This window comes from Euwallacea similis, chromosome 2 (assembly GCF_039881205.1).
Source record: "Euwallacea similis isolate ESF13 chromosome 2, ESF131.1, whole genome shotgun sequence".
NCBI classification, from domain to species: Eukaryota; Metazoa; Arthropoda; class Insecta; order Coleoptera; family Curculionidae; genus Euwallacea; species Euwallacea similis.
Genome location: NC_089610.1, coordinates 5,898,250 through 5,924,217, shown reverse-complemented (window position 1 = coordinate 5,924,217; position 25,968 = coordinate 5,898,250). Strand labels below are relative to the sequence as shown.

At 36.0% G+C, this 25,968-nt stretch overlaps 4 protein-coding genes across 8 annotated transcripts; 2 read left to right on the top strand and 2 right to left on the bottom strand.

Annotated features, from left to right (window-relative positions):
* Positions 1–63: 63 nt before the first annotated feature.
* On the bottom strand, positions 64–6,740 carry Caper (RNA-binding protein 39-like protein Caper). 3 transcript variants are annotated; one of them, XM_066405908.1, is made up of 12 exons: positions 6,591–6,605; positions 6,416–6,473; positions 6,160–6,211; positions 5,936–6,031; positions 3,028–3,080; positions 2,690–2,748; positions 2,349–2,609; positions 2,134–2,261; positions 1,762–2,006; positions 1,423–1,689; positions 926–1,278; positions 64–755 (listed from the first exon to the last, which is right to left on the bottom strand). In XM_066405908.1, exons 5-12 carry the CDS (start codon positions 3,028–3,030, stop codon positions 467–469), a joined length of 1,605 nt encoding a protein of 534 aa, XP_066262005.1. In that variant the 5' UTR covers positions 3,031–3,080; positions 5,936–6,031; positions 6,160–6,211; positions 6,416–6,473; positions 6,591–6,605; the 3' UTR covers positions 64–466. The 3 variants fall into 3 exon arrangements, with proteins under 3 accessions (XP_066262005.1, XP_066262004.1, XP_066262003.1); XM_066405907.1 differs by lacking the exon at positions 6,160–6,211 and having other exon boundaries at positions 6,416–6,713; XM_066405906.1 differs by lacking the exons at positions 3,028–3,080; positions 5,936–6,031; positions 6,160–6,211 and having other exon boundaries at positions 6,591–6,740.
* A 355-nt stretch (positions 6,741–7,095) lies between these two features.
* Positions 7,096–12,410, top strand: Als2 (Amyotrophic lateral sclerosis 2). The gene is made up of 8 exons (XM_066405975.1): positions 7,096–8,512; positions 8,750–10,276; positions 10,383–10,714; positions 10,765–11,259; positions 11,316–11,533; positions 11,610–11,789; positions 11,846–12,179; positions 12,234–12,410. The coding sequence occupies exons 1-8, from the start codon at positions 7,327–7,329 to the stop codon at positions 12,276–12,278; spliced, it is 4,317 nt and encodes a 1,438-aa protein (XP_066262072.1). The 5' UTR covers positions 7,096–7,326; the 3' UTR covers positions 12,279–12,410.
* A 377-nt stretch (positions 12,411–12,787) lies between these two features.
* On the bottom strand, positions 12,788–17,772 carry Rab5 (RAS oncogene family member Rab5). Of its 2 annotated transcripts, none has more exons than XM_066405605.1 (4): positions 17,555–17,772; positions 15,857–16,105; positions 15,510–15,799; positions 12,788–15,379 (listed from the first exon to the last, which is right to left on the bottom strand). In XM_066405605.1, the coding sequence occupies exons 2-4, from the start codon at positions 16,099–16,101 to the stop codon at positions 15,267–15,269; spliced, it is 648 nt and encodes a 215-aa protein (XP_066261702.1). In that variant the 5' UTR covers positions 16,102–16,105; positions 17,555–17,772; the 3' UTR covers positions 12,788–15,266. The 2 variants fall into 2 exon arrangements, with proteins under 2 accessions (XP_066261702.1, XP_066261703.1); XM_066405606.1 differs by lacking the exon at positions 17,555–17,772 and adding an exon at positions 17,370–17,509.
* Positions 17,773–18,741: 969 nt separating this feature from the next.
* On the top strand, positions 18,742–23,964 carry LOC136419511 (carboxy-terminal domain RNA polymerase II polypeptide A small phosphatase 1-like). 2 transcript variants are annotated; one of them, XM_066405903.1, is made up of 4 exons: positions 18,742–19,030; positions 20,513–20,772; positions 20,876–21,211; positions 21,272–23,964. In XM_066405903.1, the coding sequence occupies exons 1-4, from the start codon at positions 18,958–18,960 to the stop codon at positions 21,521–21,523; spliced, it is 921 nt and encodes a 306-aa protein (XP_066262000.1). In that variant the 5' UTR covers positions 18,742–18,957; the 3' UTR covers positions 21,524–23,964. The 2 variants fall into 2 exon arrangements, with proteins under 2 accessions (XP_066262000.1, XP_066261999.1); XM_066405902.1 differs by having other exon boundaries at positions 20,498–20,772.
* Positions 23,965–25,968: the final 2,004 nt, after the last annotated feature.

Genomic DNA, 25,968 nt, shown 5'->3' with positions numbered 1-25,968 from the left:
AGTTATACGTAGTTCACATATCAAAACAAATGGCGCCGCCATTATAACGTAAATCGCGAATACTAGGTATACTTCACTGCATTTATTGAGAAAGGCAAATAATATACATCTATGTGTTTGTTTCTAAAATTAAGTATAGGTACATCAGTATGTACTTACACTAAACAAATGTAATGTAATTCATTTTGTGAAATTAACCACATCTACAGCCGTCTGGGACATCATCGCACACTGATGACAATTGAAAAATAGGCTTCGCTTTATATACAAGAAAAGAAAATTATTGTCAGATTTTTGACTTTGACCAATCGCCTACAGTTCCAACAATGACGCACCTATTAGTAACTGTAAACAGCTGAAGTCAAGGCCAAAAATCTTTGTACCAATAAAACTAACATTGCCAAACGTTAACTTAAACGTCTGTTGAACGCTAACTTAAACGGTGGCAGTGTTAAATGTTCGGTAATTATTTTTTGCTAGATGGAAGTAACAATTGCGCAGCAGTCATCGCGTCTGGGAATAGCGAGTGGTAATTTAATAAGGGTACATAAGCGGCAGTGATCACTCTCCCGGCAAACCATCTACCGTGCAAGGAATTGACGGAGGCCACTGCAGTCGCTATCGATGGACATTTTACATAAACATTGCCTTGAGGAGAACCCTTGTCGACGTAAACGTGCAGTACTCCTCCGTGTTTATTGCATTCTTCTATAACGTCATCTCTGATTTCGATGTCCCAATTTGGATTGCTTTCTCTATAAGATATAACGTAAAAATAAATACATCTCTTTCCAAAGATAAGCTAAATTTGTCTTTAAATTTTTCCAAACAAAATATAGAGTAGTTAAAAACTATCCAAAACCTATGGTTATAAAGTGAGAGGTGTGCAAATACCACTAAATAAAACAATGTAAATAGTACTTACGTGGCTGGATCAAACATATTACTCAACATAAAACACTGAGTGGCGATTGGTGGAGTGGAGTTAGTCTGTGCCTGTGACACCACTGGTTGTCCCGTTGCCATACTCAGAGCATTGGCCGCAGCAGCCGGCACCTGCATACCCGCAGTTTCTGCCAATTTAAACATCAATTGCAACCTGCCTGTGGCTCCCAAGTCAATGCCAGATCTGTCCAGCTCGTCTGAATCCAGCAAAGACGGTCCCTGGCTTTGGAGATCTATCCGCTCAGTGACGTTGCCCACTTTCATAGGCCGACCGGCTAACTCGAAACCGTTTAGTTGTTCAAGAGCCTTCTTCGCGTCTTCACAGTTCGTGTACTGAAAGAAGGGAAAATGGTTTTTTTTAGAATAAATCAATTAAAGAGAATCATATATACATAAGAAAAAGTGAAGTTTAACAGTACGACTTCAATTTAATTCAACCTTTACGCTCCCACGGTGTAAGGATACTTGGCGACTTACTGTGATAAACCCATATCCTTTTGATCTGCCAGTCTCAGGGTCCATTATAAGCTGAATGTTCTCGATCTTGCCAAACGGCTCAAATATTCCTCTCAACATTTCTTCGGTTATATTGAAATGCAACGAACCCACGTATAGCCGCATAGGACCTGTCATTCCCTTCGGTAACATATTTGGCATGGCGTTCCCCATCCTGTTTTTTTCCGCTTGTGTATGCTGGACGACTATCGGGATGCCCATCAATTTTTGACCGGACAAACCAAGCGCCTATAAGAATAGAATCATAATAACAGGAATAACTCGAAACGTCACTTCTGAATAGGGTGCAGAAAAACTTACTAAAGCGACACTCTCTGGATCTTTGAATTCGATATAGGCGATTCCCTTGAACCGTCTTGTTTTATTACAAACGATCATTCTGACATCACGCACTTTGCCCACTGAACTGAAGAACTCCTCCAAGTCTCTGGCTCGTACTCTCTGTGATAGCTGCATACAAAAGACTGTTCGGGCATCTCGTTCTTCAGAACTCAGCTCTTCTGCTGGTGACTGTGGTCTTAGGCCTGGTGGTGATCGAGCGCCACCTGAAATACAAGAAATGAGGAATAAATTTACCCTAGGTTTCGATGGAGGGCAAACTTTGGTATAAAATGCCTTTCTATCTTTGGTAATGCTTTTGTGCCTCAAGGTAATTGTAGAAAAACAACGTACCTTTACGGAATGGTGGTCTAGTGGGGGGTGGAGTTGGTGAGCGCTTCCGACTGCGACTTCTGTCTCTGTTAGGTGGTGACCTTTTTGAGTCTTTGCTTCGGCTTCTCCTATCTCGTCCTCCTCTGGCCCTAAAAAAGACGAAATAACATCAAAACCATTTCCGAATTAGACCCAAACTTTAAAGAATTAAATAAATTATACTGCCTACAACTTACCTATCCTTTCTGCCTCTAGATCGACTCCTATTTCTTGATCGGGAACGTCTGCGGTCTTTAGATTTCGACCTCCTGTCCCTAGATTTGGATCTCCTATCTCTAGATCTAGTTTTTAAGGTCTTAGATCGAGACCTTCGCCGATCTCGAGACCCTCTCCTATCCCGACTGCGGCTTCTTTTCTTCTCATAACGTCCATCTCTTTTCCTGTCCTTGGACCGACTTCGGCTTTTCCTGGCGCGACTGCGGCTCCGACTCCGTTTGCTATAAATGTACCGAGAATAATTTGCTCCGCTCAACAATTAAATTATAAACAATATTGAGAATAATGGTAATATACTCACTCAGATCCTTTATGATGCGATTGGGCGCCGTTTTCCTTAGATCTGCCATTAACTTCTTCCTATGAACAGCAAGAAGACCACGCGGAAGGGGGAAAACAAAAAGCATTAATAAACAGTAGAAACTAGGAAATCGATAATTATTTAATGGTAGAATTAACTCTCATAAATTAGAGAACTAAACCTTTTTATAGACATATTTAGTAACATAAGGCAGAATGTCATAAATATTCAATAAACAAAAAGGTTTAGTTTATACTAGTGACTCCCAGATAATCATTGTCCTTAGCGTAAGACCGAACTGTTGAAGGGCGGGGGCGTCTAGCCTTGACTAGACTTACCATCTTCGCATAACTAAGTATGTTGGTGCAATAGTTGATCCACAGTAATTATTCTGAAAAAATACACCGAGTAAAACAACATGTCCTCAAATGACCGGAGTATTTCAATGACTTCAGGGTTTGGCAGTGAAGTACAACTTACAATAGGAACCTTACACGCTTCCTTCCTTCCAGCTAAAGAGCTTAAGGGCTAGCAGTTCATATGCAAGTTACTTGTCACGTAAATGTATAATTAAATAGAAGATTCATTTTCTGCGAGGAACAGTTTAAGCTTGGGAATTTTAGCGTTTACGCAGGAGCGTATAAAATGAAATGATGGCCACAGAGATTTGCATACCTACATCTGGTATCTAACACAAATACGGCAAGGGAAACGGAACAATCCGGTCAATTTTTGAATCTACATGTAAGACGGGATTGAGTACTTCCAACTTTTCTTAGTATTATTAAGGTACTAAAACTGGATAATAAAAGTGATTTTTTTTCGTTGCCTAAAAGACAAAAATGCACATGCATTGAGATAGTGAAAATATATTATATTGAAAAATTACTGGCATTAAAAGTATAATTAATTTATAATTCTGAAATAATAAATGATATGAATACTATACACTAACAATCAGGTTTTCTTTTGAAGCTCCTAATTAACACTCTTTATTGTCAGTGCCACGGAAATGTTACTAAAAATTCTGAATGGCTCTCGGTCCTTTCCTTCGAATGTATGACACGTAAATTGCGTTAGCTTTATGAGTATTTGGCCGGGATAATTCAGCGTCATATCAGCTACTTCAGTCATAGAAGCAATTTCTTTGGATGTATTGTTATGGATAAAAATTACATTTACAACTGTCAATTAGTGCCGACGAGCTGAATAATCACGAGCTTAATAATGATTTTAGCTTAAAACAAAAATGAAAGTACCTGATGGATCGAAACCTAGAACACAAAAACATACTAGATACGATTTTTTTTTTTTAATAAAACGCCAAAGGTTCACAATTTCAAGTTTACCTCGTATCAGTGACAATCAGGGAAGCTGATGGGAACCTGCAAAAGAAACAGTGCCAAACCCCAAAATGAAGTGTATAACTTTATCAACAGGAGAGGCAAATTTTGAAAAAAAATGGAAACAATAGCTTACATAATCACATAAATTTGAAACTTATACCTGACATTATTATGGTAGCACTTTAAACACTTAGACGTAACACAACGTGTCAACTCTCCTACTAACTAATACAAGTTTTGAAAATAATTTTTTCTACCTGGTGAAGCAAATAAATGCAGATTAGGCAGATAATGCAGCAAATTAGGTACAGAACAGTATTTCACCTACCCAGCAACAGCAATAAATGCTGCCTCTTTAAGTATTCTAATATATTATTAGGTAGAGAGAAATTAAAGTTTACATTAGACTAATGTGACAAGAAAGTCCAGTATAACCTTTAAACGGGATGCATTAAACATTATTAATTAAATTCAACATTTGGCATTTCTATCGATTTAAAGCTCAAACCAGAAATGACTAAGAAATTGGAAATGATGGCAAAAAAATTGTCAGCTGTTAGTGTAAGGCTTTATTAAAAATTTCTTCTATACTAGAGATTTACTGCTAAATTTTAATGAACCAAATTAACAGAGATGCCTGAGAAGACTTGAATGCCCTTTGTATCAAGCCTTTACAAAATCTGGCCAAATGCACAATTCGGCATATGTAATACCCGTAACAGCTACATTGTAATTGATTCACAAACAATGACGCAAATGTTTAAGATGGAAAACACAATAAATTTAAAAGCAAAAATGGTCTACATCTTCAAATGAGGAATAAATTTATATTTTTGACAGCATTTATATGGGGTGTATCAGAGCTATCCTAGAATAGGTTATTCTATGTGACAATTCAATATATATAAGCTGTTGAAGATGGGTATACTATCTCTATATAGGATAATTAATATTCATAAGTGGGGGTATCTAGGTGCGGCTCTAATCCAATTAAATTATTAACCTTATTTTTACTGTCATTTATTATGTATATGGAAATCTAAATGGGAACACATGAAATACATTTACATGGGAGAAAATAATGTATATTCCCATTTGATATCTTAAAACTGTAGGAGCTGACAACGGAGCGACTGCAAAAAGCGATATTAAAATGTTTAGTAGTAAAATAGTAATTTATTAGTACACTATTAGTTGGCGAATCATAGGTGTTATTTTTTGAGTAAAAAAAGCATTTACATTGAAAGGGAGTATACTGGAACTATTTCAACCCCGGAAATCATTAAAATAAAAGAAAAAAAGATGATTAGTGTTGAAACAACTTCTAACTATTGAGATGAGGTGAAAGTAAAAAAACTAATCGGTTCATGTTTGGAATTACAACAGTTGCAAATTTATTTTCACAACAATTCTAAATTCCAAGGAGTGATACCCTCGTCTCTAAAACCCTAATAGAACTAAGGGTTGAGGATATATTTTAAAGGTATATTTAGATACAAAAGGATTTCTATTATAATTCTGCCACATTTCAGGTTTGTGACCTTTTTTCATTGTTAATTATTTCTATTAGAATCTATCCTATGACAAGTTTATACTGTCTTGGTAAATTTTGCCTACCATTATGCTCATTTACTCTCCATTGTTATTTTATTCTATCATTATCGAAGTTGGCAGTCAAATTCAAAAATATCCAGGCAAACTCAACTTAACTTGTTTATCATGGTTAAATAATTTTACAGTAATTTACCAATGGAACAATTGTCACCCTATCTATAAAACAACAGAATTTATTTGAGACTGTGTTTTTTTCATGACACTAATGCTGTAACTAAGAAAAAATTTATGTTCCTCTCCCATTGATAAAGATAATTTTCATTTAATAATGTACATCTTTATTTACACTTCAAAACTCCCATCATGGTAAAGACCAATCGGTTGATTGGATATTGTGCCGGATACGATGTGCTATGGGGTCGTCCATACTCAGCTTGTTACCCTATGACGAGAAAGTACCGATAAGCGGAGTTTTACAAAAATGTCAAGATTAAAACAAAGTTTATGGCTATTTGAACAAAATTCGTCTATCTTAAAATATAAAACTTAAGAACTAAGTTGTTTCTGTACCTGGTTTATGGGAGGGAGCCGATAGCCCATATAAAACGAATACCTCACAAGTCTAAAAGATAAAATGAGGTTTTGATGTAGAGAGAAGCCAGAACATGATAAAAGTAGAAATGCTATGCAAATGGCGAGGTACCAACGGATCGATGAGTTCCGATGGTAGGCATGAAACCATCCTTCGCCACTTGCATTCCACAGGGAAAATATGGTTCATACGTCAAGAATTAAACGTATTAGGGTTGGAAATTGGGAAACTTACCGATTTTCGAAACGGGGCTTCAAGCATCGCCTCAACGTCCAGTTCGTCCGCCATGTTCCTGTAACGATTAGCAGATCAATGAGAGGCGGGTGACCGATATTGGGTCGCACACAATGGCTTGTTACGGAGCTTATGGTGTGATTCAAACAGGGAAATGATAAACGGCTCCACTTACGTCTAAAATTGGGATCTAGTACAACTTTTTTACGATAAAATCCAAGTTTTCCTAGAATATAAAACACAAAATGGCGAACAGGCGAACCACAAACAAGGCAAAAGAGAGTTTCTTGAGTAGGTGTATGATGTCATCTGTGACTTTGCGACAGCTGACAATCATCGTTTTGGTGATTCTGCGCAAACATGTTAAAGATTGCAGATAATTTATAAAAAACTTAAGAATTCTCCAATTTCTAAAAAAAATTGAATCCCTTCACTTCAGATTAAATTTATAATAATAAGACTTATCTGCGTACTGGCAGCATTGCCTGAAAATATTCGGAAAGAGAATATACGGAGCAGATAGAGTGAAGGCAGTAAGAAAGAAGTATTGAAGTATCCCACACGCAAATTGAATTAGTTGGTTGTCAAGGTCGCCAAATGTCATAAGTGACAGACGTTTTTTTTATGTTTTAACAGATTGACTTTAAATGTCATTATTACTATTCATTATTCATTCCCACTAATCACAACACTATTGTTAATTTTTATCTCCTGGATTAAAATTAGTTTATACCTGTAAAATGATCGAGCACTAAAATTAATGCAGCTAATAGATTAAGGAGTGTAGTGCAATTGTGCCTAAATCTGAACTGCAAAGATGCTGACTACATAGACCACAAAAAATATCCTTTAAATGATGATTTATCACAAATTCTCTTCTCTCTTGCAATGGGGGTTTAAAGTTTGAAAACATGAATCAGAGTTTTATCTTATGGATTTACAATAAGAGCATTGAGGTTAAGACCAGCATCAAAGAACCTGTAAAGAATATTGCAAATATCAATAACCACATATTTATTTTAACAAACAGCAATGTTTTATATCAGGGAACAATTGAAGGGGTTGAGAAGAAACACATTGAATTTACTCCCATAAACAATTTTTTCCTTACTTACATAACAAGCCATGAAGATAAGTTATTTATAGTAAATCCTGAAGGTGCAGTACTAATTTGTAATGAGAATCTCACAGTATTAAAAGAAATTTATTTAGTTGAACAATACAAGTGTGCTTTAGGGCATGAGAGCTCTACCAGCAAAGTAAAAGTCAAAACCATAGCTGTGAACACATTTGGAGCTTTGTATGTGTGTGAAAACAACCAACTATGGGCTAGTGGTTATATGCCTCAAATAGGAATAAATGAGAACAACCCCAAGAAGGTTGTTTTTTTCTCTGGTAGATTAGTACATGCCATTGCTGTAGGAGTTGATTTTGCTGTAATTGTCATCAACAAGCAAATTATAGATGAATTTGAAGCGACTTTAAGTTTTACCCCACTCTGCCAAGTATGTTCCTTGCACTCACAGGGATCCCATAGCTCTACACCTCTATCAGGAGATCTCTGCCCTTTAGGGGTTAAACTTGACACTGACATTGAAGAATCTACTGCATTTAGATGCTATGGTAATGAACGCGCTGAAGATGAACTTATTATAAAAGAAGAAAAGAACATTATTTTTCGAAACACTGAGGCAGCCAAGGAGTTCCTTACTAGGCAGATATCTCGCATGTCCTCAGTGGGAGAAGAGTACCTGATAGAATGTACAGAAAAACCAACTCGAATTATTAAAGAGAATATGAGTAATGTTGCTACATTTGTCTATGAAGGGGTTAAAACAGTAGGTGATAAAGTTGCTACTCTCTCGAGGCATGTAAGCTCAAGCTCAGATCATACATATGGCACTGATAATAATAATGAGGGAATTCACAGGAAAAATTCAAAAGAGGACTTTTTACTGTCTGTCAGTCAAAGCACATCTGAAAGAGACTTTCAAGATTTGGGAGTGCAAGAGAATATTGATCACATTTTAAGTAAAGGAAATGATTTGTTGAGTAGGGAGGTATGGATGTGGGGGAATTTTAAATATGGTTATTTTGGTGAGTATACATGTTTGTATAGATAACCCAGTTAATCCTTACTCAAACAGGTATTGCACAAATTTTTGGCCTTGTAATTTTCCTCAATAATTTTCCTAATGTAAGTTTTAATATGATTTGGTTGGTTGCAAGGACAAAACCATTCATAATTGCTTCCTTAACCACTGGAGAATAAGTGCAATCATCCATGTAAAAAAGAAATTAGTTTCATATCTTTAGATTTTTCTATTGTTTTAGACACTGAATCAAAGGATGATTTCCCAGTGATTATATCAGCGCTCTCTAAAATCGGAGTGTCAAAAGTGAATCTTCAAAACATACATGCCTGTGCAGTGACTTTAGATGGAAGAACATTTGTTTGGGGAAGAAACAATGACCATCAAGTAACTCTAGAAAATAAGGCTGATCAAAGTGCTCCAAAGCTGTTTGTATGTAACATGAACGAGAAGGTGATGGATGCAGCATGTGGCAGTAATTTCACAATGATTTTAAGCAATAAAACCAACGTAACTTATTTCGGAAAATTCTCCCAGAGTTACCAAACAATTTACCATAAGTTTATGTCTGAGTGCGAGAATCGAGACACTGAAGCTGTAAAACCTTTAAACAATTTGATTAGTAGTAACGAATATGTTCTGCTCAACTTAGGAGTGAAGTGTGATGAAGGCTTTAATCAGTTTGTTGTTAAGGAGCAACTGATGTTAGAGGAAATGATCTGTGTTAACCAGCAAGTTATTAAACTTTTAAGCAAGAAGTCTGTAGGCTCAGAAAATGCAGATTTATATCAATCTCTCTGTATAGCTTACAAAGATATGCTTTTTTTCCTTACTGCTAGTGTGGAGTCTTTGTTAGAACATAGAAATAGCATTATACCCCTAATTGATATCATGCTCCTGAAATACTGCAAGGAGTTCTTGCAAATTTACAGGAACTATGTAGATACCATTCAAAACATTGTTAGTATTAATGGATTTGAATATCTGACAAAGATATTGTCTATCAGTCCTCAGTTACATACTCTTCGCTCTGGAATACTGAAGGATCAAATTACTAAAGATAGAGAATTATCTTTCCTTCTACTCTCCCCATTGAAAAGAATAGTTGTTTACAGTGAATTCTTCAGAAAATTTGCCAATTTAGATAGCCAGTTCAAATTCAAAGACCTCGTAGATTTTATTGACATTAAGGTGAAAGAGGCAGAAAAAACTAGCAACTTTTGGTTAAATGAAGGAAAAATCATTGACTACCTAAAAGCTCCTAAAAGAAGGTTGATCAGCGACAGCCATGAAGACCCAATAAGCCTTCACAACGCAGGCAGATTTTCATCGCACCGATTCATTTTATTCTCAGATATTTTCGTGCATATCAACGGGTCGACTTCACACCAACACCCATTAGATATGATTTGGTTGGAAATTCCCCATCACGAATTACTCCACTTAATCTGCCTGAAAATGCCTGAAGACACCTTGACGCTAGTCGCAGCAGATGGTGTGACTAAGAACTCGTGGTACCATGCATTACAACAAGCCATTAAAGGGGCATTAAAAAAGCCGGAACTTCTTCAACCGCCCTTAGCCAGAAAAGGCACGTATAAGTTCACAAAGGCTGGGTTTTTCAAAGATGCTTCGTTTTCGGGGAGGTGGGTCAATGCAAAAATGCATGGTTCTGGGAAGGTTGCTTGGTCTGATGGGAAGAGCTATACTGGGCAGTTTAACAGTAATGTTTTGAGCGGATATGGAATCATGGAAATTCCCAATGTAGGTATGTATTGCTGAAATATTTCAGTCAAGTTGCCTTCATATCTTTCTGACTTAATGAATGGGCCCTGTAAGAAGCACTGAAGTTCTACAGATACAGTACCTTTTAGGTACTTATGAAGGCGAGTGGAGGGAGAATAAACAAGATGGTTATGGTACATACACATACTGCAACAAAGATATCTACAAGGGTTACTTTAAAGATGGGGCCCCTCACGGACATGGTCTCCTACGTAAAGGTAATTTCATGGCAAATTCCGCTTCTTTGTACATCGGAGAATGGGATTGTGGAAAGAAATCTGGCTACGGGGTTATGGATGATATAGCCACAGGCAAGAAATACCTCGGTCATTGGTCAGATTGCAAGAGACAAGGCAGCGGCCTTATCGTTACCACAGAAGGCACCTATTACGAAGGGAATTTCCATAACGACTCACTTTCGGTAACTTTTCTGTTTAAATAATAGTTCATTGTTGAGATGTAGACCTCCAGGGTCATGGGGTAATGGTGCTAGACGACGGTACCCACTACGAGGGAGATTTTAAAGGAACTGGATTAGTAGGAGGAAAAGGAATAGTGACCCTGCCTTCGGGCCACATTATAGAAGGCACATTGACCGGGTCCATGGACGAGGGAATAAAAATAAGCGCAGGAGTACTGCGCAAGGAACCAGACCTAAATTCGTCCTTACCAAAATCATTTGGTACTCTTTGCACTCCTCCTTCGGAGAAATGGAAGGCCTTATTCAAGCGTTGCCATGCAATTCTTGGATTACCTGAAAAGACGACAGGGGCTTCCTCTTCGGAAACTCCGAGAATATGGCAAAATGTTGCCGTGTATTTATCTAGCGCCACTACTTTAAAGAAAAACAAGGGCGATGATGGCAGTTTTCAAAATTCCTTGAATAATTTGGACGTTATTCCGCCATTTGGTCGAGATTCCATTAACGTAGAATCTTATAGGGAAATCAAAAGTTATTTACATCGTGTAAGTTGTATTTTCTGCAGATGAGTGTAGGTCTGCAGCAGACATTTTTTTCATAGGCGTTCGAAAGCACTTTCCACCCTTTAGGCTCTCTGCTAAATAACCTGTGCGAAGCCTACATTTCGTCATACAGCGGAAAAGTTCATCCAATACTCGTGAATCACGCCATATCGGAGATAATTGATATAACTGAGAGGGTGTTTGATATTGTAGGATATCTTTTTCCAGCCCTTCCTGATCGCAATAATGAATGCATAGTTTCTAATTTGGAAGGAGAGTAAGTAATTGAATTTCCCCAGATCTATTGCTCATTTAAAAACCTTACAACGCTCCAAAAAAATGGGATCTTTCAGGCTAGAAGTCATAAGTTACCGATCTCTTTTATACCCAGTGATATTACCAAAGGTCTATAATTCTTTGTGTACTTTGTTGAGCCTCAAAAATGAGGCTCAGGAGAAGCAATATAAAAAAGTATTAATAGAATGGAACAAACTGTCTGATAGGAGCTTAATGAGCGTTCTTTCAGTAGAAAAGTAACTGTTTCATGCATGAGAACCACCACAAGACTATGATATTAACGCATTTCCAGGAAGTTCTTCAATTTAGATCAATGCATTAATCTATCAGACAAAAGCTGTGCCTTTTTAGAGGCAATTGAGACCCTCCAGCAAATAATAAGCATGTTTCTGCCCCTCGAAAAGCTCATGATAATACGAAATACCGTGGACAAGATGACTCCCATAGCTCAAAATCTATTGGGCAATAGTTATGTATGGAACATGGATGACTTGTTCCCATTATTTTTGTATGTGGTGGTCAGAGCTCGTATTCCGCATTTAGGAGCCGAGTTGGAGTTCATGGAATACTTCATGGATCAGAATTTGGAGAACGGAGAGCTTGGGATTATGTTTACAACTCTTAAGGTTTGTTCTTACAGTACCAGGAGTTTAGCTGATTATTACATTTTCTAATTGCAGGCTTGTTACCAGCAAATACTTCAAGATAAATCTTTCTTTTATTGAAATATATGTGATAGTCGAATATTTTTTCTATAGATATTTTTAGTATTATCTATTTGTTTTATCAGATTTTATTCGTCAAATTGTACCTGAAATTGATATTCCCAGATAAATAATAAACTTGTTTTAATTATCGCTTTGGGTTTTTTTTATGGAACATTTAGTGTAGCGTTAGAAACTTAACTCTTATGTTAAATATACTTCACCATAAGGTCAAGAATTATGGAAACTGAAATAAAATGCTATCGTTCGTCAGTATTGTAGTTTCCTTGAAAATTATCTTCCAAATAGTTATCAAAATCGTGTTATTATGATCCATTCAACATACTGCTGACCCAGTAGCATTTAACCGTCTCTGTAACTTAAAGTCGTTTTCTGACCATTCTTAAGTCGAAAATAGTGGCCTCTGGCCCTGAAAAGCGATAATCGTTGGTGACATCCAAGATACTTAGTTACCTGGTATGAATTCCAAAAATTGAATTATCTTGCAAGTTGGCTAAAATTAAGCTGCATCATATTAATAGTGTATATTCAATTATAATACAACATAATGAACACCTCCAGTGTCCACTTCAATTACATGTTTATCCACGAAATATTAAAATATAAACTAAAAATGTACAATAAGATAATGCGACTAATTTTTACCTTGGAACATTAGTGTATTTAAAATTCTGTACAATCACCTCTAATTTTTAAAACCTAGCTAATCATATAAATTTACTTGATTCTTTTCGCCAAATATAAAATGGCCTGATAATCGCTGGTGAAAAAAAGTGATCCTTTCATATTTCCACAAACTTTAAATTCATCTTAATTCCCAATTTACAGTGATTGCCATTAACAAACAATAATTTTTTAAGATTTAGAGACAGGGATGAATGCAGAATTATTCGCGTGACTAGGAACACCTATCTATAGTATTTTTGTATTGATACGGGTCTCAGCAAAAAATTCGTTCTCTGGTATTTTTATATTTCTTATGAGGAAATAGACATTGGCAGCCTCAAATGGAATCAGATTAGATTCGAGGATATGATACGAGTACCTAGGGAAAGCTTTGCCTGTGGCCTTGTGTGCATTAAAACATACGTCGCGTTTGACTGTTTTAATGATACAGGGTGTTTTTAAGCTTAAGCTCAGCTCTGCTAAAGTCGATCATAATTTGACAACTTCCACTGAATGTGAGCAGGTACTCAACACTTCTGGTTGCTGAATGGGCGTAATTATCATTATTACCTGAAAGCAAGCCAATCCATTGATTTAAAGAGGTTTCACCTGCCTAACAGGCAGAGACATTTTTTCTCCAACGACGTTGCACCATTGAAAGTTCCCACACAGGCCACTGAAGTGGTGTTGGGAGATTTGTACAGTCTCAATGTTCAGCTGAGAATAACTATGAAACCATAGTTAGTCTCGAATCGTGTGCAGGAGAATAATTTATAGCAAGAAAGCGCATAGCTCGAGTCGCAATCAGACCTATACTAACATGAACTAAGGAACATTTTCTTATTACACTTTATTGTATGATTAACCTGGTCTAAGAATTAAATGCGCTTATGTGCTCTGTCTTATGAAACTTGTGTTTTTGTGTACCATGACGAAGATTGACTCATAGCAATAGTGGGGAATACCTCAAGGCCAACCTGAATATTTAGATCTTTCTAGTAGCTATGAACATTCATCATAACGTCTTAGTTAACAAGAATCATAAGTTAACAGAAATGGGGCTCTCTTTCTTGCACCAAAGCCCTCAATTACTGTTTTTGTTGTTGAAAAATTAAGCGGCTTCACGATTGTTTCTTTGCCAATAAGTCGAGTTCACCCGGTCACACCGGTCTGGTCACTGGCCTAATATTCTCTTTCCATTTCTACTACTGAAACGTTCGCTCCTTTTGCAGACTTACCATGTACTTTTTCTACTTTGACATTTTTCACATAGAGATGTGACGGGTCATAAATGGTTAAATTTTAATCTGGAATTCTATTCGGTGAAGATAGCTTTAAAACCATAATTTTACATCCTTGTAACTCAAATAATTGCACTAAATAATTTCACCTCATCAATTGTACCTTTCCACGTCTCTTCTTGCTCAAAATGAACAATAGAACAGCGAATACGAGCACCAAATCACAAAGCAAATAATACAGGCTTTGTACCACTTATAAAGTGTAAATTAAAGCAATATCAAAAACATCTATGTCAGCTATGAAACTTCTACTCCCAGACGCGCAACTAAACACCCTCGCATTTTTGACTCCATTTGATTCGCTTACCATTAGATTATTGTTAATCACAACTCAGGCCAAATAAAATAAAAATAACTCTATTTTTAACAATAAAATTGAACTAAATAAGACAATATGAGTACTTTAGAACCTGCAAGCGATACGCGACGTTGGACTCCGTTAAGACGAATGTTACAATAATTTGGTAACGCTGTCGCTACTGCCTAAATTAATAATTAAAAATAAATGTATAAAATATATATGGAATAATTAATAATTATTATTATTGGACATCTATTACGAAGCGTCTAAATCATAATAACAAGAAATTGATTATTTTTCACGATTGATCTCATCGAAGACACTTCATGCTAGAAAAAAAAATGACTGATATACTCTAGAACAAGGGCCGGATGAAGGTAAATGCCTAAAACGGAATACTTTTGATAATAACAAACTTTATGCTTAAAAACGACCCCGGACAGCGATAGTTACACTGTCACAGACACTTGAATCTCCCAACAATTTTTAAGCGACTAAAAACAATAATAAATCCATACCTTTCAAATTAGATTGGCGCTAAAATACTCTCCTAATATCAGAAACTTTAAGTTGATCATAAATATGTGACAGTGTACGATGTCTATTATCATGTTCATTTTTACGTTATGAGGACTTCTTACATTCAACGTATCACTAAAGTGCCTGACGCACAGTCCAACCTTCTAAATTGAAATAACACTTCACTGCGGCCGACAGCCATCACTTGCAGCAATTGCCAGGAGTCGTTGGTTCCGTAGTACCTTCGGTGAGTCGTCTTCCCTGCCCACTACCCGCTTGACCGGTGTTTTGTTCGTTTTTGGGTAGTTTCTTAGCTGGAAAAAATAAATTTTGCATGAGAGAAAGAAACGTCAGCGAGAAAATAGATCCATTGAAGGACCAACCCATTAATACTATAACCAACTCATTTTTAGAATCATTTTTTTAATAAAAATACTCATTTACCTATTGCTAAGAAAATATCGTTCACGTTCATCGCGGTTTTGGCGGACGTTTCCATAAACAAGAGTCCGTTTTCATCGGCATAAGTCTGCGCCTCTTCATACTCCACCATCCTCTTGTTGGCCAAATCTTGCTTATTGCCAGCCAAAGCTATGACGATGTTCGGACTGGCTTGACGTTGCAGCTCTTTAACCCACGTTTTCGCTCGTCCAAACGTGTCTTGGTTAGTTATGTCGTAAACGACAATAGCGGCTTGGGCACCTCTGTAGTACATCGGGGCCAAGCTGTGATACCTACAGAAAACAATTAATACAATTCAGAATTGTGACAATATAATAACAGTTTCTTACCTTTCCTGACCGGCTGTATCCCAAATTTCAAATTTTACAGTGGTGTCATCAAGGCAAATAGTTTGAGTGAGAAAAGCTGCTCCAATAGTACTTTCTTGGTATTCGTGAAATTGGCCCTTAACGAAACGCAAGACTAAACTAGATTTCCCAACAGCACTCTCCCCCAGAAGTACCAGCTTAAACTGACATATTTTGCCCTGGGTTTGTCCGTTGGGTCTTTGGGCGGTTCCAGTTCTATTTGCCATTTTTCTGGAAGAAATTTCAATCCGTTATGAACATTATTAAACTAAGCAAACAATGATGTTATATGTATTTGTTTATCGATAAGAAAACTCAAGAAAGGCTTCTATACATGTCTTTACTTTCTAAGCAAGTTATCCCAGTAGATTAGTTAGATAAATAGAAGGTCATCAATGCAGGAATAATCGTTGAGAAAATGTTATCTAACTAATACAAGGTGTATGTTAAGGCTCTATAGCTTATAACAAAGTGAATGGTGTTTGCTCGGAATCAAAATTTTCAGTGCAGCCTTTAAATATATATTCACTATGCAATTAGTACAATATGTTTAGCAATAGGTTTATTATTGGCTGAAGTTCAGGATTTTTTTTTCACATTTCATGTTTACTTTCTGTGAATCTCCAAGAGCTAAGGAGTAATAATAGAAATAGTTTCTTATAGTTCCTATGGACCTATTTTAAATTAACAATCTTAACGACATTTACATGACATCCATACATTTTCCAAGTCTTAAACCAAAATATTGTTGCATCTTGGGCTTATTGCACCAACGAAACATTTTCATTTGTTCAAATTCCATTCTTTTATACCTCAAACAATCGACATGGGCCCTATGCCGACAATATAAATTCATTTTATATAAAAGAAGAGAAATTTCAAAGTGTCTCACACAATTTAATTATTCAACTGTCACACACAGTAACAGATCTGTCACTGAAATGTTAACAAGGGTGTTTAGCAGAGCCCTTAGTAAAGGGTGAATGTTATCTTCAGTCAGTTTTAATTGAGAATAGGGTGGAATTCCATCCCTACTGTTGTGTGATGTGTTATTCTCAAAATAAAAAAAAGAGAGTGAACAATCCACCTCAGATGAAAAGGACATAAATGCAGCTTTATGATTCTTTTAGGAAGCAATTTAAGCTGCAAGAACTGGCAAATGCTAAGGTGTTGATTCTATGATTGCTGACTTTGTTTAAGTAAATGATAACATGGCCATAAACCTACTAGAAAATCGCAAAGAGAAAGTCCCCAAAACTAGCTCTGTAAATATGTGTTGTGGCTGAGACTATGCATAGTACTGCTGAAGCATTTGGATCTCATATGGGTACTGGGCATTTTCTCTTGTGGCACAAATTGCAAATATGTTGTAAATTCGCAAACCAGACGAGAACATCACTTAATTTTTAATAATAGATCAAGAATTTGTCACAACAGTGAAGATAAAACACAAAGAGGGGGGCGGATTTGCTGGATTTCAAGGGCGTTACATTACCTTGATGGTCAATTGGGAGACATGATGGTTTTTGCAATAACTCATTAAATTGGTTTGTAGGTAGGAAACTGCTTTTTCTCAACAGGTTCCCAGAAAATTAAATTTAAATTAAGCTTAAGAACATGAATGAGATTACCCACAATGACGCACTTGACAAGGAAAACACAATACAAAAAATGACTAACCTTTATGGTGAAAACTCTGCCTTTTCACTAATCGATCACGTTGTTCCGATAGTTGGTTGGTATTGCGTGGACATAAAAGCTTCTAGTAAAGAGAAATTTAATGAAAATGTACACTCGAGATTAATTTTATGAAGAAAAAATAAGGGAATTGCTCTGACAGTTCCCTACAACCCAAATTCTCCTTCCGTCCCGACCCAACTCGATGGTTCAGGCTCGGCTTTGTTCGAGCGATGACATTTCGACGAATTTAACCGAGTAGCCGCCAAATTGACAGCGACAAATGAAGGATTATATGTCATTTCAAATGATAAATCTGGGCGTACAAACTGCACGATCTTAATTATGAGGTCCTAAGATCACATTAAAGCGATGCGCATTTTATTAGTGATAGATTGAAGTGACTTCCGAATTTCATGGTTTATTGCCCACTCGTTACTGTTCTTTTTTGCTTTTTACTGAAAAATCGATATGAATAGCCTCTCAAATGTGAAAAAAACAAACCTAAGGTATTTACCAGATCCTATTCCTTTAGATTATTACTTATGAGGAACAATGGAAGACTTCAATCTATATCTGTGGAGTATAAAAAAGCATTTTTTCACAGTCGAAAAATATTTGTTCCAATTTCTTTGAAAAGCTAGAAGTAAATAGGAAATAAACCAAGATTTTGTAAACAGCAACGTAAAGCATAAAATGTGTATCGTATTGTAAACTCATGTGATGATAATATTAGCGATTTATAAATATATTTTATAATACATAAATCTCAATTTTATTTTATTGAGATTTATTTACTAAATTATTATTTTTAAGAAAAGTATATTTTGCATGAATAATTACCGCTTTGAGTTATGAAAACATTGAACTTTTTCAAACTCTGACGTTATCACGTTTTTCCATAATCAAAATGGTGCAGTTTGTGTGTTCCCTTTTTAGTCTTTGAAAGGTATTCAATTTATTGAAAAAGTCTTGTTAATTCTCTTTAAAAAAGAAGTGATAATCTAATAATTGCTCTTTAAAACACATTTAAAATTTACTTTTTAACTTTCATTTAATTTAATTGTACTTAAATACTGCTCCAACTGCACCACGTTCGCGATAAAAATAGCCATTTTTCCCAGGTTAGCCAATAGCACAAGCATAAAAATCCTACTAATGTCACCCAGCGAAATCCGTTTTTAGTTTTTTAGGTTGGTGACAGTTCATTAACAAATATGGCGTAAATTAGGCTTGGTTTACAAAAAACATTGCATACCTGAAACTCGTTTACAATCGAATTTTTTTAATACGCGAGCCAAAAAATACGTGCATACTTTTGCACCGGCAATAACGCCCCACGGTGAACTTCCAAGTAGCAGTTAGAGGTGGTGATATTTTTTTAAAGGACCATAACAAATGTTTAAATGGACGCATCGTCCATTATTACCCAGGTGTCGAGAGAGGATGAACAACTGAACAGTTATCCTCCTGAAAAAGGTAAATAACACTTTTAATTTGCGATAATCACTTGGTCATCATCTGAGTTTAAAAGGGAAATATCAGCCCCGCAATGACCATATTTCAGAGTTATCTGCCGCAAGGCATTTTGCAATTTGCACATACTTTCAGTAAGTGTTTTTTTTTGTAAATACTAAGCGTTTCAGTTCAAGTCTTTAGGTACACATTATGTAGGCGACTATGTAATTTTTCCTTGGTGGGTGCAAATTTGCACATTGGGTGAATGAAATCATAACAATTTTCACAGGTTTGCCTTGGTATTTAAAGAATTCAATTCACAAGGTTCAAACTGGGTCATGGGTCACTGGTATTTACTTCCTTAGTAAGGCTACCCTGTTACATTTTCTTCTATGTAGCTGACATTACTTTTGGGATTGTTACAGGAACATTTAATAAGTTTATGTTTCTTTATAATTTGAGATTCAAAGGGGATTAAAAAATTAAGTAGCAAGCACTTTTTTAATATGATGGTTAGTTTATAAGAGAACTCATACTCTCCCCTGAGCATATAAATGAGCAAATCCTATTGTAAGCTAAATCCTAATACCCAAAATATTTGTTTCTGTAAGGACAATGGTTTTGTACATATAAATATAGTAGACTTATATGATTTGCAAATTTTATTATAATCTACCATGTCTCTAATGTAAAGCCACTTAATGTCAGTTTGTTTAGTTAGTGCACTTATGAAACAAATTGTTATTTACCAATTTTTGCATAGATTGATTTCATTATATAACAAAACACTTTTATCAAATGCTACTGGCACCTTGAAAATAATTAGCAGTTCCTTTAACAATGTACCTAAATATACAGCCTCCTTTGCATCTTCTGTCAAGCCAGGGTATTCAGCCTTCATTGATGACACTATGTGATGGTATTCTGTTTATGATCTCCTTATGAAGTCACACATCTTAAAGACAAACTCTTCATGTAATATACTATAATATCATTAGTATAAAACACAGAATTAGAGTATATCAAACAGGAACTGATGTCATTTATAAATACACTAAAAAATGAACAGAATGCAAAACAATCCAGTAGAGGTTTTTTGCTTTCCAATTCATATCTGATATTTACTATCTTTATTTACAACATATGCACATATTTGGATACCCATCATTAGATTTTTAATAAACTGTTTAGTCTTCACAAATGAATATTTAATCCTTTGTAGCTAAAATTCCTTCATGGACTTGTTATTTAGAAGTGAAGTAATTTGCTAGGATTCATAAAGGTATCTAATCTTATCTTGCAATAATTTACTTTATCCTTAGTATATTTAGGAAAAATTCTGTTGTTTTGAATGGAAATTTCTTCTGGTAATTAATAAGAAGCCAAGTGTCAACCAGACTTAGGTTTGACTCCCTTGAGAAGTGTTTATGAATTGCAGAAATTAGCTCTTTGTGAAGGTGTTTAAAGAACTTTGGTTTTTTAATTCAGGCACGTTACCTGTAGACGATAATGCCTCCAAGGCAGCAGATTACCTTCCACCACAAACACAAAAGAAAAGCACACGTGGGTTCCTCAGGTCACTGCTTTGCTGTTTGGGAAAGCGGAAAACTAAGACCCAGCAGCAGGAACAATGCGTGGATGGGACTCAGTACACGCCCAGCGACAGGGTTTCATTCCTGCTGCCTCCTGCTAGGCACCAGGATATGGAGAAGAAGTGTATGGTGATCGATTTAGATGAGACTTTGGTTCATAGCAGCTTTAAGGTGAGTTCAAAGACAAGAAAGGTTTGAGTTTTTACAAGAGATAGGGTTCTTCTCTATTGTGTTCTTTGAGTAAATACATTCAATGAATTGCATTTTCTTACAGCCAATAAACAACGCTGACTTCATAGTCCCTGTTGAAATCGATGGTACCACACACCAAGTATACGTCCTAAAACGGCCCCATGTGGACGAGTTCCTCAAAAGAATGGGCGAACTTTACGAATGTGTCCTATTTACTGCTTCGTTAGCAAAGTATGCAGACCCGGTAGCTGATTTGCTGGACCAATGGGGCGTGTTCCGGGCGCGACTGTTTCGAGAGAGTTGCGTTTACTATCGAGGGAACTACGTAAAGGATTTGAATAAGCTGGGAAGAGATCTGCAACAGATCGTTATTGTAGACAATTCGCCGGCCTCCTATATATTCCATCCAGATAATGCTGTAAGTACTATTGCTTATTTTAATAGTGATATGTTCCATACATCGCTGTTTTGGTTTTAGGTGCCAGTAGCTTCATGGTTCGATGACATGAACGACAATGAACTCTTAGATTTAATACCTTTCTTCGAAAAATTATGTAAAATGGACAATGTGTATACAGTGTTGTGCAACTCGAACCGCCCATACAACACCAGCATACCTACATTGAACGGGCCCAACAACAGCACGACGACGACCAATAGCAGCACGAATTCATCATCTGCGGTCACGACGCAGCAAGACAAACAGATTGTAACGCGACCGAACACGTAGCAGTGGCTCAGATTGTTGGAAGGACTTGCTGGACTCTAGGATCAATCGTTTTCTCGACGTAGAACTCGTCGTTGTAAGTAGAGCGTGGATTATGCTGATTCTATTTTATTTGATGAAATTTAGCCGGAGGATCGATCGACGTTTTCTAGACAGAGAAAGGGCTGATCAAATCACTAAAATAAATCATAGTTTTCTCTTAAGTCTGAGAAAAAGGAATTTACACCTGATGTTCGACTTTGAAGTATTTAACGACTATCACTCCTTGTGAAAGTGTTTTGATAACCTTAAGACTTTTGTCTTCATGCTTAAATCTGAAACGAGCGTTGAATACTTTTCTTTAGCCATTAAGCTGAACTTACGTATATCTATTAAAAAATCCTATATATTCAGAATGTCCTAGATCAAAATGCAAACATTTTAATTATAGATTCTGCTGATGAAATTACGAGTCAATAAAATTTATTCGATTTATTCAGAAGCGGCGTATGTTCAAAAGTGGCTTAAATGAAGGACTTTTGAACAAAAAGAAAAACTACGTATGTACTAAATACGTAATAGGTGTAATGCATCTTGTATAATGCCGTAGATCTCCACCTTGTATATTTAGGCAGCTGTAAATCTCTGTGCTTCTAGGATAACCTCTTCCAATTGATGTTCAGTTTAGGATTTGGGTATACATTTCTCTTGAGGCAGGCATGAAATTGGCATTTAGTTTAAAAATCCTAAAACTTCCCACATATCTCAAGCTTTTGAATAACTTCGTACTTCATACGTACCATTATTAGATTATTAATTGATGACCCCGGTCTTCACACGAAGAAAATGCCTTCCGTATAGCTGACTTCCTTCAGCGTAATCTCATTAGAGAGACATTTCCTTGCTTTTTCCTATGCTAAAAGGATTCTTTCGTCGAGACTCCTATTGGTGAAGCTTTAGGAAAATTTACTTCGCACATAGTTCCCAAATATTTTAAATGGTTTAAGTGGCAAAAAAAGATTTTTCCATTTACACAATTTTCATCAATTTGGTTTCACAACATCTACCTCAATGGACCCCTGAATTCGTGATTCCTCGAGCGTCAGAAAACCGCAAGCTCCCCACCTACACATCGCTGCAAATAGACCTTTAGTACTAATACCACTTGGAAGCGATGGAAACCTAAAGGTCTATTATATATTGTCTGAATTTCTGGTTTTCAATCCAGATGCAACAATTATTTGTTATTAAACTGGTCTTAAAAATTTACATAAAAATTGCCTGATTCTGTCTAGAATGCGTCGAGAGGCCATATTTAGATTACTAAAATAACAAAACAATATATTTTTGCAACAAAGATATAAGAATCTATTTAAACCCAAAGCGCGATATTTTGAGACAAATCCATGAAATACAATAGAAATTGTATCCTGTATACTGACAAAAGCTGCTGTTTAGCTTATAAAAAAGGGGACTACATACTTAAATTGGGAGTCAATAAATACCAGCTGATCATTTGTAACTAGAAATTGCTCATTGGTATTTTTTTTATATGATGTTATTGAACCTTTAAAGCTAGGCTTGTTTTACGAAAGCCCATTAGACTGTATCTTTTATAATGTAAATCTTTGAACACTTGTCATCCTTAACCGGGATTTAAGTGCATACTTCAATTTATTAGTACTGTATTTGTGCAAAGGAAACGTTTAACTTAACATCTCTTCACTGCCAATAGTTGCTTATTCCTTGAACATATGTAACACTATTCGGCGGATTTTAGCGAGAAAATACTAGAGGGCCACGTCCGTAATGCCTCACTATTACACAATATATTTATATAAGTAAGAGTGGTAATTACTAATCTCACCCCGAGCGACTATATTTAACACGTTGTCTTGTTTTCTTTGTAAAGGAGAGAGAAAAAAGATAAACACGCTTGCGAAACAAGCCACATTATCTGCATTTGGTGTAAATTAATTGGTCGTCTGATTAGAAACATCTTTAAAATTTGTAGTCACTTATTTGTAATAGCTGTTTTCAATAAGTACATAATCTGTCGTACATAATTGACCCTTAGGTGTTTGCATATGAACCTCATTTGTGCATTAATAATAGGTAAAAAGGTAATAATGAAACAGTCTTGTAAAGAATCATATCTCTTTCGCCGAGGGGCTTATGCGGACAGTAGGAACCGAGGATGTTCCACATATATTTAACAGTGGCCTTAAACGATATCTGAATGATTTTTTTGATCTTTTAATATTGCAATTTATACTGTAGAAAATAATCTTGGAATTAAAGGAGCGCTGTTCGAAGCGTTTTGTTGTTTTCAAACCAGAGGTGCCATAACTTTTTTTGCGACGTATCATCAATTCGGTGGCTGCGCGTGATGTCCATTGAAATGTTTTTACTTTATGAGAATTTGAATTTATTTTAGTTTCATCTGCAGCGTGACTGTTTTTCGATAGTAATTACGAGGATGGTGGGGCTCTCTTCTCGAAAAATCAATTTCTCAGATATTTTCGGAACTAGTCAGAATTTACCATAAAGTTTACACAAGGGAATCGCGGTTATCCTTTCTCAAAAATCCATTTTCCAGATATTTTCGGAATTTATCAGAATTTACCTAATTTTAAACATGGATTTTCATTGAGATCCAATAATCACGCATTTTTCCCTACTGGTAATAAGAGGGACTCCCATCCTTAAAGTCGAAAACCAACCACCCTGCATGCATAAACATTAAATATCCTGCAGTGGTCCTACATAAATCACATTCAGGCAATTTGTCTTATTGTGAAGAATTGGTTGCCGAACATCACAGCTGTCTATGTTGATTGTAATCTGTATATACTTAGGTTTTAAAACCTAATAGGTGTATAAATAGAAACTGAGTATTTTTTGATGAAATTAAGCTTCATTAAAGACATGTTTATTGGAAACGTTAATAATCAAAATAATCTCCATTACTATCTATGGTCTTTTGCCATTTATCGGGTAGATGATGGATGCCCTCGAGATAGGGGAGGTCAGTAGTTTCGGGGCGCAATAGTTATCAAGCCATTTTCGAACATCTTTAACTTTGGGGAACTACTGGTCAGCTAGATGAGGCTGAATTGATCTGAATAAGCGACAGTCGAAAGAGGCCAAGTCCGGAGAATATGCCACATTCTGGAAAACTTCCTAGCCTAAAAAGATGATTCCTAGGTGGGTTTTGCTGTATGCGAATAAGCATTGTCATGCAGCAATATCACTTTCAGATCTCCGTGGCTCCAAACCTTCACTTAATTTGATCACTTGGGCCTGATAAAGTTGAACTGTTACAATTTGACCAGGATCCAGAAGCTCGTTGTAAATGACCCCTTTCCAATTCCACCCGACACACGGTAAAATTTTCTTAGCAGGAATATTCAGTTTTGTAACTAATGTGAATGGTTGACCTGGATCAACCCGTACTTTTCTATGCTTAGGATTGTCACATCGACATTTTTTTCTTTTGTACCAAGAAAATAAGTTCATGCAGAATTTCAACTCTTCGATTTTTATTGTCTTCATTTAACTCGTGAGGAACCCATTTTCCTTTTGAATCTTTCCCATTGCACGCAATCGAACTGAAATTGCTTGTTGAGTCATTCCTATCTCTTCTGCAAGTTTTTTGTGGTTTGGCATGGATTTTTGTCTAGTAAAGTTTAAACTCCTTCGTCTTCAAACTTTTTCTCTATAACCGGAGGTAGATCGTCCTCAAGACAAAAAAACGAGTTAATCATTTCTGTAGTTCCACCAGCATTTTTGTTCATTTTAAAACAGCACAACATAGATATTCTTAAATTTTGCCTGGAAACATCCATCTCTAAATCAAGTTTTATGCACTGAATGACAACTCGTGGGCAACTGACACTTATCATATAAAGAGCAATGACTAAGCCGTACATGCTCAGAATTGGGGACCAATTGATAAGGCCACGTATGTTTTTTAATGCGGCTAACTTCGGTGCTTAGTTTCTTATTGTACACCCATTATTTATTTGTTCATTAGTACAAATATCTTATCACAGATCGTCTTACAATGTATTAAAATTAAAACAGCATTCTTTTTGAGCTTTACAATTTATTTTGAGTAATAATGTACAGTTTACTTTTAGTAATATATTGTATGCCCTAATGATAAATTTAATATATTTCTTATGTAGTTACTGTATATTTTATTATGGCTATGGAATGCGTGAAATAGACCTATTAATGAGTTAACTTATATATTTTTAACAAGCAATAATTTGGCCCCTTAGGTTCAAAAATCAGGTAACACCTTCCAATTACTATCTAGATAACTCAGCTTTGTAACCGTGATTGTCTTAACAATGGCAGTTTTTAACCCCGGCTTCGTTGTATTTACTGCTTACACACAATGCTTCCCCATAAACGAGGAAGGGGTCAGTTGTAAATTTATAATTATTATAAAACATATTTTA

Excerpts from the sequence above, each read along its gene's own strand:
- Als2 (XM_066405975.1), top strand. The coding sequence starts at position 7,327 with ATGAATCAGAGTTTTATCTTATGGATTTACAATAAGAGCATTGAGGTT. Across the intron at positions 8,513-8,749 it reads TTTTAAATATGGTTATTTTG|ACACTGAATCAAAGGATGAT; the intron begins GTGAGTATACAT and ends CTATTGTTTTAG. Across the intron at positions 11,534-11,609 it reads GTTTCTAATTTGGAAGGAGA|GCTAGAAGTCATAAGTTACC; the intron begins GTAAGTAATTGA and ends GGGATCTTTCAG.
- Caper (XM_066405906.1), bottom strand. The coding sequence starts at position 6,469 with ATGGCGGACGAACTGGACGTTGAGGCGATGCTTGAAGCCCCGTTTCGA. Across the intron at positions 1,690-1,761 it reads ATCCAGAGAGTGTCGCTTTA|GCGCTTGGTTTGTCCGGTCA; the intron begins GTAAGTTTTTCT and ends CTATTCTTATAG. Across the intron at positions 1,279-1,422 it reads AAGGATATGGGTTTATCACA|TACACGAACTGTGAAGACGC; the intron begins GTAAGTCGCCAA and ends CCCTTCTTTCAG.
- Rab5 (XM_066405605.1), bottom strand. The coding sequence starts at position 16,101 with ATGGCAAATAGAACTGGAACCGCCCAAAGACCCAACGGACAAACCCAG. Across the intron at positions 15,800-15,856 it reads GATACAGCCGGTCAGGAAAG|GTATCACAGCTTGGCCCCGA; the intron begins GTAAGAAACTGT and ends TGTTTTCTGTAG. Across the intron at positions 15,380-15,509 it reads CGATATTTTCTTAGCAATAG|CTAAGAAACTACCCAAAAAC; the intron begins GTAAATGAGTAT and ends TATTTTTTCCAG.
- LOC136419511 (XM_066405902.1), top strand. The coding sequence starts at position 18,958 with ATGGACGCATCGTCCATTATTACCCAGGTGTCGAGAGAGGATGAACAA. Across the intron at positions 19,031-20,497 it reads CAGTTATCCTCCTGAAAAAG|GCACGTTACCTGTAGACGAT; the intron begins GTAAATAACACT and ends TTTTTAATTCAG. Across the intron at positions 20,773-20,875 it reads TGGTTCATAGCAGCTTTAAG|CCAATAAACAACGCTGACTT; the intron begins GTGAGTTCAAAG and ends ATTTTCTTACAG.